At 32.9% G+C, this 13,060-nt stretch overlaps 4 protein-coding genes across 11 annotated transcripts in view; 2 read left to right on the top strand and 2 right to left on the bottom strand.

The window, feature by feature from the left end:
- Window positions 1-11: 11 nt before the first annotated feature.
- Window positions 12-1,564, top strand: LOC145740356 (uncharacterized). Of its 2 annotated transcripts, XM_081995896.1 has the most exons (4): window positions 12-480; window positions 535-671; window positions 734-911; window positions 988-1,564. In XM_081995896.1, the coding sequence occupies exons 1-3, from the start codon at window positions 313-315 to the stop codon at window positions 888-890; spliced, it is 462 nt and encodes a 153-aa protein (XP_081852022.1). In that variant the 5' UTR covers window positions 12-312; the 3' UTR covers window positions 891-911; window positions 988-1,564. The 2 variants fall into 2 exon arrangements, with proteins under 2 accessions (XP_081852022.1, XP_081852020.1); XM_081995894.1 differs by having other exon boundaries at window positions 14-480; window positions 734-1,564.
- Window positions 1,565-1,890: 326 nt separating this feature from the next.
- On the bottom strand, window positions 1,891-2,925 carry LOC145740362 (uncharacterized). 2 transcript variants are annotated; one of them, XM_081995906.1, is made up of 3 exons: window positions 2,745-2,925; window positions 2,563-2,694; window positions 1,891-2,474 (listed from the first exon to the last, which is right to left on the bottom strand). In XM_081995906.1, exons 2-3 carry the CDS (start codon window positions 2,663-2,665, stop codon window positions 2,260-2,262), a joined length of 318 nt encoding a protein of 105 aa, XP_081852032.1. In that variant the 5' UTR covers window positions 2,666-2,694; window positions 2,745-2,925; the 3' UTR covers window positions 1,891-2,259. The 2 variants fall into 2 exon arrangements, with proteins under 2 accessions (XP_081852032.1, XP_081852033.1); XM_081995907.1 differs by having other exon boundaries at window positions 2,563-2,925.
- A 91-nt stretch (window positions 2,926-3,016) lies between these two features.
- Window positions 3,017-5,932, top strand: frj (membrane bound O-acyltransferase domain containing farjavit). Its single transcript, XM_081995871.1, has 7 exons — window positions 3,017-3,365; window positions 3,430-3,563; window positions 3,613-3,750; window positions 3,808-3,962; window positions 4,560-4,774; window positions 5,045-5,360; window positions 5,421-5,932. Exons 1-7 carry the CDS (start codon window positions 3,154-3,156, stop codon window positions 5,622-5,624), a joined length of 1,374 nt encoding a protein of 457 aa, XP_081851997.1. The 5' UTR covers window positions 3,017-3,153; the 3' UTR covers window positions 5,625-5,932.
- Window positions 5,933-6,795: 863 nt separating this feature from the next.
- The window catches only part of for (cGMP-dependent protein kinase for), a 113,902-nt gene continuing 107,637 nt past the window's right edge, over window positions 6,796-13,060 (bottom strand). For all 6 annotated transcript variants that reach the window (XM_081995807.1, XM_081995808.1, XM_081995809.1 and 3 more), the window contains 8 exons: window positions 12,358-12,577; window positions 11,519-11,755; window positions 10,738-10,884; window positions 9,307-9,553; window positions 9,054-9,253; window positions 8,244-8,472; window positions 7,766-7,899; window positions 6,796-7,705 (listed from right to left, as the gene is read on the bottom strand). In XM_081995807.1, coding sequence (XP_081851933.1) covers window positions 7,540-7,705; window positions 7,766-7,899; window positions 8,244-8,472; window positions 9,054-9,253; window positions 9,307-9,553; window positions 10,738-10,884; window positions 11,519-11,755; window positions 12,358-12,577 — 1,580 coding nt within the window. In that variant the 3' untranslated portion in view covers window positions 6,796-7,539. The remainder of the gene's footprint in view (window positions 7,706-7,765; window positions 7,900-8,243; window positions 8,473-9,053; window positions 9,254-9,306; window positions 9,554-10,737; window positions 10,885-11,518; window positions 11,756-12,357; window positions 12,578-13,060) is intronic.

Here is a 13,060-nt window from a genome sequence, read left to right as displayed (position 1 = left end):
GAATCAGCTGATAGCGTTTTCGGCTTGTTGCTCTCGGGCAATCGGAGATCGCTCTACTCGCGATCGCTGTGTTCGACTTGGAAATGTCGATCAATCCGTTTGCGAGCTGTACGTTCGGCTTGGACTAAACCCGCTCGAAAATCGAATTGCGATCGCTCTCGGCAGCTCCGAATTATTTGACGGAGCGACGAGCCACCATAAGAAATATAACCTAACATTTTTATTTCTGTTTTGGTTGTATGTCGCGTTCATTGACATACTAAATAAAATATTTTAATAATATGTCAATGGTCGCGTTTGGTGTTTTTGAATATGAATCGGTCTCAGCAAATCCTGCAGATATTAGAATTATTGTCTTCCTCAGAAAGTTCTGATGAAGAAGAATTCATTTCAAAGGTTGTGTGCTATGGTAAAGTTACCCAAAAAATGAAGATACGCAACTACGTGAAAGATGTAGTTGAGAAATACTCAGATGATCAAGTAAGTTGCACTTTAATAATATCTATGCGTTAAAATAACTGTTGATTCTTTCAGTTTAAACAGCATTTTCGTATAACGAGAGCCACATACAAAAAGCTTGTGAGGTTATTTAAGAGAAGCAGGTTTTTTCCAAAGGGAAGGCATGGTTCAAAAGTGCACAGTGCAGAAACTCATATTCTCTCATTCTTGTGGTTAGTTCCTTATGTTATATGTTGTACTGTATAAAATAACTAACAATTGAAACTCTTTGAAGGATTGCTGGGAATAAAACTGTTTTAAGAAGTGTTGGAGATCGGTTCAATATTAGTTTATCAACTTTACATGTGATCACAAGGCGGGTGATTAATTTTCTGCTTTCAATTGCACCCAATATTATACGTTTTCCTGAAACGGAAGAAGAAAAGAACTAAGTAGCCACAGAATTTGAACAGGTATATCATTCTTATATTTATAATATTGTAATAGAGTTCTAACACAGTATAGCTGTACTGTGGTTCTAACTAACAGGGAATAGGAGGGGACTCTACAGGGAATTTGTGATAGCCGACGTCGTTTTCTAGACGTATTTACCGGTGTTCCATCAAAAATTCATGATGCGAGGATTTTTAGACTCTCATTTATTTCTTCCAAAGTGAATAGTTTAGGTCCTCAATTCCATGTTTTGGGCGATAGTGCCTATCCATTATCGGAAAATCTTCTGACTCCTTATAGGGACTATGGGAACTTAACCCCAAGTCAGAAAACCTATAATTACAAATTCTCAGCTACAAGAGTGAGAATTGAAAACGCATTCGGTATGTTGAAAGGGCGGTTTCGACAGTTGATGAAACTGGAATATCACTCTGTCAGAAAATTGGCTGCATTTATAATTGCCTGTTGTGTCTTACACAATGCCTGTATAGATAATGGTGATTTGTTTCAAGAGGAGCCATGTTCTGAAGATATAGGTCAAGAAAATTATGCACCTGAAGTTCATGGCAATAGAGAGCAGGGAATGACTAAAAGGGATAATATTGCTGTGTTACTCTCAAATAGGGAATAATTCCTTTACATTTCAATGAATATATATATGTTAAGAATTATATTTAATGGGTTTCATTTTTTATTCCTTTTAAAAACAAAAACTATGATTATTTTACTTTTTATTATAAAACAGGTGAGTATTAAAAATATATCAAAAATAAAATTTTATAAACTCAAAACGTAAAAACTACAAAACCAAACATAAACAAATATTCTTATAAAAAATTAAACTCTACATACTACAGTCTTAAAAAAATGCAGGACTAGAAATGTTAAAAAAACAGGTAATACATTCTCTTTTGAAAAGTCAGCTTAGTAGGTACTTAGTCCTTTTTCTCAGACCCAAAAAGTTCTTTAATAAGCTTTAACTTCTCTTGATGTCTCCTTTCTTTATTTTGTTCCTTTTCATCATGTAGTTCCTTCAAGAATTTAATCATTTCTTTTTCATTTGTGGAAGATTTTCTTTTATTAACTTTTATTGTAGGATTACTAGAGATATTTTTTAATAATTCTTCTTTATTACCACTAATTAAAATCTCTGGTTGGATGCTATCATCAATTGACTGAATTTTTTCTATTTCAGTAGCAAAAGGGACTTCAACTCTAACTTCTCCAGAAGTTCTGTTATTTCCAATAGCATTCACTTTTCTTTTTATTATTGTTTTGTACCTGGTCTCACACTGACCAGGAGTTCTTACCAGATTCATGTGTAATTTTATTTCATCACTAATCTTTTGCCACATAGTTTTTTTGTTTCTAAATTTCATGATATAAATCCAATAGTAACTTTGTTTCGCTATCCCCCCATTCGAATTTTACATCTTTTTGTTGGTATAATAGATCCGTCGTTTTCTGACTTGTTTCTTCCATGCTACTATTGGATGGACAAAAATTTGCTTCACTTAAAGATAAAGATAACTTATTGTTATCTTCCAATAATGATTGGTCTATGTACAGTATTTTATCAATGCCTACAATAAAATGAGATTTAAAAATTGAGTAATACAAAAGTAGCAAGAATATGTTATAACATTATTCAAATAAGTAAAAGATTCCTACCATTCTCCGTCACTTCACATAAAAGATTATTGTCTTGGGAGATAGGTTGGCCGTCAGCCCCTAAAATAATTCTATTTACATAGAGTGTTTCTTGGTTTTCCATTATAGCTGAATAAAACAGAGCTGAAATTTCTACAAAAAAACACTAAAAAGTTTTGAATATTTATTTTCTGAATATTTACCGCGCAAAGTGACACATGACAGATCTCGATCGTATATTTCCCATGTTCGCGTTGCTGCATTGACTCTGAAATAAATCACTCCAGATTGCAGCGCGGTTGACCGAAATCAAATCTCTGACGTCACAAATCGCTTGTCGAGCGATCGCAGATCAATCTAAAAGCCGTAAGCCGAAAACGCTATGAGTTTTGTTGACGTTTCAATGACAAGCGGCATTTCTGTCGAAAGTCAATTATTGAGTTTTTTTTGTTGCCAATTGCCATATGTGATTTGATTTGACATTGACGTGTATTTGCATAATGGGGCTTTTGTTTACAATTTAAAATTTAATTTTACTTTGGAATCTCCTATCATAATCTCATTTAAAAGGTCACTAAAATGAATACATAACAACTCATTTAAAGAAGAGTGATGAACTCCGAAGACGTGAAGTATCTGCTTTTCCTTGTCTTCTCAATAATCTTCGGATCATACTATAGAAAAATTGAAAATGCACAAAAGAAAAAGAAAATCGGAGCTCTAGTGGGTTTTATTATAGTTTTAGCTGTATCCGGGTTACATTTCATTCATGTCTTGGTTACCATTTTGGTGAACTCTTTTATAATACTCTATTTTAATGTAAGGTAAGTCTGATGTAGTGTTAAGTGTACACACTACTGTAGGTTCTAATTTTATGTATAATTTCAGCTATTGCCATATAATAAGTTTTATTTTTTCATTTTTGTACCTGATATTCTTCCGGACGACTGTATACTTTGGCATTCCATATCCTCCAGGTCACACAAATCTAATACAAATGATTTTAACACTGAAACTAGTTGGTAAGCTTTGCATGTATTTGATTTGAAGCTTTAAACAACTGTATAACAGGACTAGCATTTGAGAAAAATTCTTGCAAGCTTCACAAAAGAAACCAGAATGCAGAGGATGATTCACTGGATAATGACATAAACCCAACTATATCTGATATATTTTTTTATTCACTTCACTATATAGGAGTTTTAACAGGTAGAATCAAGCCAATATTAATAAGTGACACTAATTTGCGGCTACATTATACTGTAGGTCCATATTATAAATACAAAACCTATCAAGATCACTTAAATCAGCCATTTCACAAGTATGACAACTACAAAACTGCCACTCTAATGAAACTGTTTCCACTAGTGCCAATCTATGCTGCTGTCTACTTGTTTACAGACTATATGTGGCCACTATCTGTAAGACTGCAAATTGTTATGTACCAGATGTCCTATTAACAGAGAACAGAGATGGTTGGTTAATAAAATTGATGTAAAATGAACTATTTTTGATTTTACAATATTAGGCATTATACAAATGAATATACGGGGAAAAAAATATTAAAAATACCCCAGAACATTATTTAGAATGACAACAAACTTTTGTCAAATTTGTTTCACTCATTTTGGGAGATGTTTCAGTTTTCTTTGACATATTTCTTGAAATCACTATGTCAGTTAAAAAATTATTATTTCTGCTGTTGTCAGTAATTTCTGTGTGTAACAATAACAAAAACTTAATAAACAAGTCAATTTTTTTAGGGGGTTCTGAAATAATTACTGAACAGCCTATACCTGTATAAATTAAGCAAAAATAGAAATAATTTTAGAAAATTTGTTTTTTTCTAGATTTTTCTACCCTGTACTAACAATTAAAGTTATTTAACAAATACACTGTTTTAATTTAACAATAGTTTGTTAAAATAAAGTTTCATCAAATGATTTCCAAGATGCTTGTGTTCTCTATATTAATAGGACATCTCCTCTACAGAAACTAACTGTTCTTCAACATTTTAGTACACCCAAACTGTTGACTTTCAAGACAGGTCTTTTATCTATAGATACTGGTACATATGGCCCACATTCCTTAATTTTAGAATGCGAATTTACATTGGTCTTACACTGTCTGAATGTGTTTGCGTCATGGGCGGTTTGGGTGTTTATCCCATGTTTGCATCAAGTCAACCTGGACATGGCCCCACTACCAACTTAATGAAAGTTAAAGAAGCTTGGTGAGTTCCATTTTAAACAGGAAATCAAACTTTTGATATACTTTGACAACAGTGCATATTTATTTCGCTTGAATTCTAATTCTTGTAAGACTTTCAAGAGAAGTTTTGAAAGAATGTGACAGAAGAAGCTGAATGGCAGGTTTCTGTCACATTCTGCATGCTTTTCTCTTGGTAACTCTCTTCATTCATTTTAAGAGGACGCATCGTAATGTCATCATAGTTTTTTCCCTTTATGTCACTTTCAATTTTTTATAAGTTGAATTTTTGCAGTCATTCCAGTAACTTACTAGAAGCTATAGAGTATGATTACAATACCGTGCACAGTATTAACTCTTATGAAACCGAGTTTTGTCCAACACTAAGAGGAGGTATGAAAAACTGGAACATGACTGTACAGTACTGGTTGGCCACATGCGTTTACAAAAGGTTCCCAAACAAAAAGTTCCGAACGGTTGCTACCATGTTTGTGTCAGGAGTTTGGCATGGAGTGTACTCTGGTTATTACATTTCAATGGGGATGATTCCTTTCGGACTAATCGTGGAGGATATCTGGGCTAAGGTTTTACTCAAAGATGAGTTCTTTGTGGTAAATACATTTTTCTACTCTAAATAATTTACAAAATTTCAGTTTCTGATCCAATTTTAGCCAAGAAAAGCAGGATATTTGCTAATGGTCTTCCTAAAAATGCAGTTTTTTTCGTACTCGGCCTTGGCTTTTAGCCTCCTGGATGTGCACAAGATAATGCTTTACTACAATTCAGTCTACCACTGGATGATATTTTTTACTGTCTTTATGTATTTTCTGGGAAATTACCTAGTGAAATTTAAAAGGTTAAAAAACAGGGAATAAGAATGAAATACCTATACCTGAATAGTTATAAGCTTAATATACCCTTTACGTGGACCTTACTGTGGTAAAAAATGTTTTTTTTTGTTTTTGCTATGAATTATGTATAGCAGTTTTAGGTTGTTTTATAGATATTTATATCTTTTGTTATCCGTATACATGTTTTTGTCTATTACTTACCTATCAGATTTTTAAGTGTGTAAATGTAACTTTATCGTATGATAAGAGAAAATAGGATATTATATGCGTAAGTATGGCGTAAGTAGTCTGGGTCACAAAGAGGGCAAGAAATAAAGAAACCAAAGATGAAATACCTGCACAACTATTTAAAAAATGATCCATATAAACTAGATTAATCCTAATTAAACGTTAGTATTATCTTATATAGAAGCCATATTGAATTTTTACACTTTCGAATTATGCTTTTTTTGGTGGTTATGATTTAACCTTGCAGTTTTAGTAAAAAATAAGGAAAAATACGTATTATTTTTAATAAGAAAGACTGCCTCCTATATTGGTTGTAAATATAAATAATGTTTTTGATTACATTAATAATAGATTAGAAGTTCAGAGTGCACTGTATGACATCATTGAACAGTTTGTCACGTAGGTAATCATTCAGTTTTATCAAGAAACAATAATCACGTACATTTGGAACATTTAAAACAAACTTGGTGGTATAGAAAGTGGGTTAATCAAAATCAGTTTGGGCCAAAACAACTCAAATACAAGCCACACAGTATTTGAATTTTAAACGTTAAAATATTGTCAAATAAGTTAACAAATTAAAATTCGTAGTTTAAGTTTCTGCAAAAGTAGAACTTTAGGTTAAAGTACGTGAAACTGTCTTTAAGTTTATCCGTTATTCTTTTTGTTATGAATTGCTCATTTCGGCAACGTTACTCTTGTATCATTTTTTGTTTAAAAAATTCTTCCAGTTTTTTATAATACAATATACAGGGTGTCCCCGAAATGACTACACAACGCTTAACTAAAAAGCTAAAGATTTTTTTCCTATTCACAAATAATATTATAACTTTGATTGGTTGGTGATATTGTTTGGCCTCTGCAAACTTGACTAATGAGAAATTATAGCCATTTATTCATTCGATCCTAAATAACTTTCTTATTTAATAAATATGATGATGGATAGCTATTTCTATAGAAAAAACTATTTTGATTTCAAGAAAATGTTCTTTATTGAACTTTTGTATAATGTACACTGAAAGTAACATAAAATCGGCTAAGTAAAATTCGTTACAAGTATCGAAAAGGCTTAATCAGTATAACCAGGGAGGGGGTAACTCATTATTCTTCTTAACTATATATACATCAAGGAATAAAAATAATAAAATATCAGCTTTGCTTAATTAAAATAGTTCAATTATACATAAGTTTGTATAACGGAGGACATATACAAAAATAAAAGCTAATGGCACTCCCTAACTTTAATAATAATTATCAATTTACATTTAACTTTTTCTTTTCTTAATTTAATAGACGTACACAATCAGTTTGAATATCAGTTCTTTAGTTGAAATTCTTAAAGTGTCATGCGTGTGTGTTATTTATATACTTAATGAGTTTTTTTTATTTACGACGAATATTTAAGAGGCATTAATAAATTAATTTTGAAATACTAAAAAATCAGGAAAGAATAAAACTTCCAAATATACCAATCATTTGTGTGTCACTCTTATAAATCAACTAGTGAAATTGCACGTTAAAGACCAGGGAAAATCGAGTATTACGTAGTTAGATATTTTTAACTTAGTTTTTCTTTTAAGATAAAAATTACGTACATAACTATTATTATAAAAAATCAGGCACTTCAAGTACAAATCTACTTTCAGCGACTGGTGCCCTAATCAACAAATGAAATCACAAAATAGTATAATAATAAAAATAATAAATCGTTTCAAAAACTACTGTCCCAGCCAGACAAATCGTCGGGAGGCAAAGCTCCTTCGTCGGGCGGATAAGGATCAAAATTGGACGAATCCGTAACGCTCCTAATTTTGGGCAAGATTGGAGGAGTCAGCGTTCGAGTCACTAGACCTTCCCAATTGAATCCATCGAACCACCTGAAATTATTGAGTTTCAGTTAATCCAAGTTATAACAAAAATAAAGTAGTAAACCATACTTGTGTTTCTGAATATCACTGATGCCGCCCTTTTGATAACCTAAACGTTCTGCGGGGTTGTCCCTGCATAGTTTTTTAATCAAAGCGGTTGCATTCCTAGTAATATTCTTAGGAAAATCTATTGCATCGATGCCCTAAAATTAAATAAGCGAATGTTAAAACAGTCTCTCCCAAGGCTAGAGATAGTGACGTAATTATTCAACCAGGAAATCTGAATGGTCACGTGAGGAAAAAATAGTTGTACACATCAAAAATTTACAAAGCCACCAAAATGTTTCCAAAACAATTTTGATCTTCATGTTAAAAAAGTCGTTATATCAAATTTCAAGCTTTTAGGATTACACAACACACCAACAGACAAAAATTTTCTTGTCTTATGATCACTTGAATTAATATACAAATTATGCACTTTTAACAACATAAACCATCTTAAAAGGATTAATTCAGTTGTTAATTGAATAAGAAAATATAGACTTACCTTCAATATTACGTTGTAGGTTTTCATAGGATCGCTCCCGTTGAACGGTGGCGTACCAGTAAGTAATTCAAACATAAGTACGCCGAGTGACCAATAGTCGGCGCTGATGTCGTGACCCTTATTCAAAATTACTTCCGGTGCGACATATTCTGGGGTACCGCAAAATGTCCACGTTTTTCGCCCAGACTGCAATTTCTTGGCAAACCCAAAGTCCACAAGTTTGACATATCTGTAAAACGATATTTGATTATAGAGACACAAGAACAGAAAATAGAACTAATAAATCTAAATAAATATTTTATTAAACATAAAAAAGTACAAAGACAGTGCTTGTTCCAAGCATACACTAGTTATTTACCTAATAAAGTGCGGAAAGTGGTACTTTCCCGCACGAGACTGCAGTTGCCCGAACGACGCAAAGCGGAGTTCGGGCAAGCAGTAAAAGGGAGGGAAAGACGCTTTCCGCATATGGTAGGTACAACATTTTTCCTACAAGTATCAATTTTCATTGAATTGAAGGAAAGTGTACACTACTTTTCCGCACTAATTTTTTCTTCGCTTGAACATCTCATAAAAAGGGTAAAAATGGATATTTTCGCTTTACACATATATTGTAAATTAATCTTGCAATGCGGAAAAGTAACTTTACCGCACTCAAATGAGTAGGGAAATCAATATTCGGTAGAGCCTAATTTATTTAGTAAGTAAATTTAGTGCTAAGTTTCCTTTCTTACTTTTATTGTACTTTACTAGATTAATACTGTAATTTACAGTATTATTCGGAACAAACCATTACTGTATAACACTTACCCTTTAGAGTCTAATAGTAGGTTTTCCGGTTTTAAATCCCGGTAGATGATATTCCTTGAGTGAAGATAATCAAACGCTTGCACCACGCAAGCTGTGTAAAACCTCGTGGTAGTGTCGTCGAAGAATCCTTTATCTCTTAACACTGTCCACAGTTCTCCACCCAGACAGCTTTCCATTAACATGTAAAGGTATTTAGCATCCTAAATAATTTGTAATTAGTCATGACGGTTTAAGCTCCAGGGCAGGAACAAACCTTAAAGGTTTTAAACAGCTTGACGATAAAGTTGCAATTAGCCTCTCCCATGATCTCCTTCTCGGACATGATGTGTTGTTGTTGGCGGGTCTCTACAATTTGGGATTTTTTCATTTGCTTCAAAGCGTACGACTTGCTTGGTTTGCCGTTGATTTGAACTAGTTCCACCCTACCAAAACCACCCACTCCCAGAGTGGTGAGTACTTTTAAGTCTTCGAGTCGTACAGTGGAGAATTCCTCATTCAATCTGAAATCATTACAGGATGTTACTGTCATATTTTTTTCAGTGTTTTAGTGTTTAGTAAGCAAATAAAAAAATGTTGATAAAGCTTACTCAGAGGGTCTACAGGGTGTCCGTTCTTGCAGCTTAAGCATTCGGTTAATTTCGGACTTTTTTTGAATACCAATTTTAAAAAATGTCAGAAAATACTTTTATGTGTGTTAGCTTCATAAAACCCTTATTACTCTAGTCTTTTCTCCTCTACAATGTGTTCATATTATTTGACGTTTAGTCTAATTCTAAAAGTTCAAATTTGTTGATGAGATAATAATTCAAACTTCCAGAAAAACTGTCTTTCAGACACCCTGTATATTTTAGTACTAAATAAATAGCAGAGCTGGACCGAATTTGACATATTTATTTAAAATTCTCACTAATAGTATTTGTGATTAGATTATTCCTTATATCTAAATTACTTTTTGTTCTTTACTTGAAATGCGACTTTGAAATATTAGGAATACTTGCTTACCTAATTTTTTTCTTTAATATTTCTATAAGAACTTTTATGTCTTAAACAATATGTACTGGGGTTAATTGTAGAAGTTTAATAAATTGGATGAGAAAAAATTGAAACAAGTGAAACTGTTTATGCAGTTTTTCATAATAAATTCGATAATTGAAGTAAAGAAAAAACAATAACAGAATTTTTATTTGGTTTTTGTATTGTTTGATAAGTGATATTTCAAATACCTTTTCCAAGTATATTGCCCAGCTCTGAGAGAAAGCATTAATTATTAATAAGCTGCAAAACAAGTTACTTACACAGAGGGCAACGTTCCTAGTAAAGCATGGGAAAAACATAGAAAACGTTATCATTCAATACTAAACATTAATAATTACTAAAGAAACTCAGCACTTTTAATAAATGGGAAAAAATGTAACGTATCAATTAATACGCACGATGCATAAACAAATACATCTAGCAGGTAATAAAAATAGATCGGATATTGTTTTAACGGTTACTAATTTTGAAAGACAATGAACTTGTTGTGGTCCGGTCGGACTTAATAGAGTGTAAACACACCTATCGAAGAACATTTGAAACGAGTCCAATTAGTGCTAAATTTCAAATTAACCACACTTGAATTAGTACGATAAACGGGTAAAAGCCGCCTTTTGTGGTAATTTACATAAGTGGGTTAGATTCTTACCGTCGACGGTCATCAATATCGTCGATGTACTTGGTCCTGACCTCGTCCAGATTCGATATCAATTGGAGGTACGTGTCTCTATCTATCACCAGGCATGTAACTCCTTCAGGATCGTCTACTATGATGTTTGCCGTTCTCAAATCATCACTAAAATATACAAGATTAGGTTAACAAAAAATAGTAATCAAGGTACACTTAGTAACGTAAAGAGTAATATTTAAAAGTTGTTGTTTATGAACCTTCAAACTTTTTAAATTAGATTTTGTATTTTTAAAATCAATATTTCAGTAAAGGCCAATTAATCGTTTAACATGAAACTGAGTTTCGTATTCTGTAATACACATTTTTGGTATTTTATATACAGTGTCATAACATGATTAGTTTTTAATTTAAATTGGATAACACAATCAATAACAACAAGTTTTAATAAATTATTGAAAAAAAATTATCAAATCCCTTTTTTGGCATCTGGCAAAAAATTATTGCAAGCACTTGTTTACGTTAAATTGGCTTACTCCCATTTATTTATCGGCACAAAGAGAATAAGATATCACCGAATAAAACTAATATGAAATAAATGAAGCCAAAATTTCTCACGATTCGTTACATTATCAACTTTGATATAACTGGGTTCAATGCAATTGCGATAACTGAAAAGAAAAAAGCTTTTGTTTTGAGACCGGATTAATAACAAGAATTACGACATACAACAGATAAGAAGAATTCTTCCAAAAAGAGGGTTTGTCTTGACGTAATTAGTTATCAAAATCGATTCACTTACCCGTGCAAAGCTTTTTCCCCAAAAAAGTCTCCTTTGATCAACGTTCTAATATATTTTTCTTCATTAGAATCCTTTTTCTTGATGGTGACCTTGACCCTTCCTTTACTGATGATGAAGAATGTGTCACCTCGGTTGCCTTGTCTGATGATGTAGTCTCCGTTTGCGTAGTAGCATTCTTCCAAGACGTCCGATATTTTGATCAACGTTTCTTCTGGCAAGGCTTTGAATATAGGAACACTAAAAACGACACAGGTTGGTTAGAACGCTAGTCATTAAATGTGGATAACTGGATAGTGTTAGCAAATCAAAGTTACCGTAGTTTCTTCAATTTGAAGTATCGTCTCTTAATTTTGTTCAGTATCCTCCTTAACCTAATATACAAACGAGAAATCACTGATAACGTCTGCATGTCTGCCTGACGGTCTGCTACTACTTGTCTGTTCAAGGAGACTACCCAGTCTGAACTGATGCGAAATAACGACAATACTAATAAACTACAAATATTTAATCGGACATTCAAATCGCAGGTCAAACATCGGCTTTATCGTTGTTCCTTTATAAGGCTATCATGTCTAGAATGAGGCACATTACTCAGAGAAAGGAGGTGGTACAAAGTATAATCTAGTTAACTAGTTTGTTTTTATCATTCGGTACTAAAATGTTTACGATTGTTTTGTTTGGTTCTATTGTTAGGAGGGCCATCAATAATGCAGGTATAAAGGACTAGTCTAACCTACATAAAAGTACCATAAAAGTGGTACTAGTTTAACAAGTTAGTATATACAGAGCGTTCATTTTTCAAGTCCCACTTTAGGGGAAGTTTGTTTTTGGACATTTACCTTTTTAGGAAGTCCGTATACTCTGCCTGTCTGATCAGCCCCGTTCGCATCATAATAGTTTGGAAGCATTGTCTTTCTATGGCCCATAATTTGCAATCGGTAGCCGCCTTGATGGTTGCCGTTCTTTGACAGTTGTACAAGATTGCCAATTCGCCCAACACTTTTCCGGGGGTGAGAGTGCTGAGAAATTTGTCCTCCCTCGAAACCTCCACACATCCCTCTGAAATAGAAAATGTAGGTATTATTAAGTGTCATACCACCCATTTCCACAGCATAAAATAGTTATTTATATTACTAGTGTGATAGGAGCATTTTTATAGTCACGAGTGAGAAGTATTGGCACGACGAGGTCGTAGACCGAGTTATGGTGAGCACACGAGTTTTTTTTAATTTGCCATACCTCACGGGTAATGTACAATATATTTTATCTACGATTAACACAGAATTTGGTAATTTTTTACCCTAACTTTGAGTTACTTAATGAGAGATTTTACAGCCACTAGTGCGATAATAATTGTGTTATTGTGCTCTTACGGTGCTTTAGCTTTATAATTATCATCGCACTAGTGTGGTAAAATCGAGCATTACGTAACTCAAAAGAAGCTATGTAATGGATCATTACCATGCTAGTCGCAGATAAAGTAAATTACATAAGCTAAAATTCAGTCAAGTTTAAAAAATTTAAGTTTCTGAAAAGTTATCG

This window comes from Ips typographus, linkage group LG1 (genome assembly GCF_016097725.1).
Source record: "Ips typographus isolate SLU linkage group LG1, UJ_Ityp_2.0, whole genome shotgun sequence".
Lineage (NCBI taxonomy): Eukaryota > Metazoa > Arthropoda > Insecta > Coleoptera > Curculionidae > Ips > Ips typographus.
Note: the sequence above shows the minus strand (reverse complement) of the source record. Positions and strands in the feature narration are given on the sequence as shown.

What these genes read in the sequence shown, in the direction of transcription:
- LOC145740356 (XM_081995896.1), top strand. Translation starts at nt 313, where the DNA reads ATGAATCGGTCTCAGCAAATCCTGCAGATATTAGAATTATTGTCTTCC. An exon ending in AGAAATACTCAGATGATCAA is followed by an intron (nt 481 to 534) that starts GTAAGTTGCACT and finishes TGATTCTTTCAG; the next exon opens with TTTAAACAGCATTTTCGTAT. An exon ending in CATATTCTCTCATTCTTGTG is followed by an intron (nt 672 to 733) that starts GTTAGTTCCTTA and finishes AACTCTTTGAAG; the next exon opens with GATTGCTGGGAATAAAACTG.
- LOC145740362 (XM_081995907.1), bottom strand. Translation starts at nt 2,665, where the DNA reads ATGGAAAACCAAGAAACACTCTATGTAAATAGAATTATTTTAGGGGCT. An exon ending in ATGTGAAGTGACGGAGAATG is followed by an intron (nt 2,475 to 2,562) that starts GTAGGAATCTTT and finishes ATTTTATTGTAG; the next exon opens with GCATTGATAAAATACTGTAC.
- frj (XM_081995871.1), top strand. Translation starts at nt 3,154, where the DNA reads ATGAACTCCGAAGACGTGAAGTATCTGCTTTTCCTTGTCTTCTCAATA. An exon ending in TTTAACACTGAAACTAGTTG is followed by an intron (nt 3,564 to 3,612) that starts GTAAGCTTTGCA and finishes ACTGTATAACAG; the next exon opens with GACTAGCATTTGAGAAAAAT. An exon ending in ACTATATGTGGCCACTATCT is followed by an intron (nt 3,963 to 4,559) that starts GTAAGACTGCAA and finishes TCAACATTTTAG; the next exon opens with TACACCCAAACTGTTGACTT.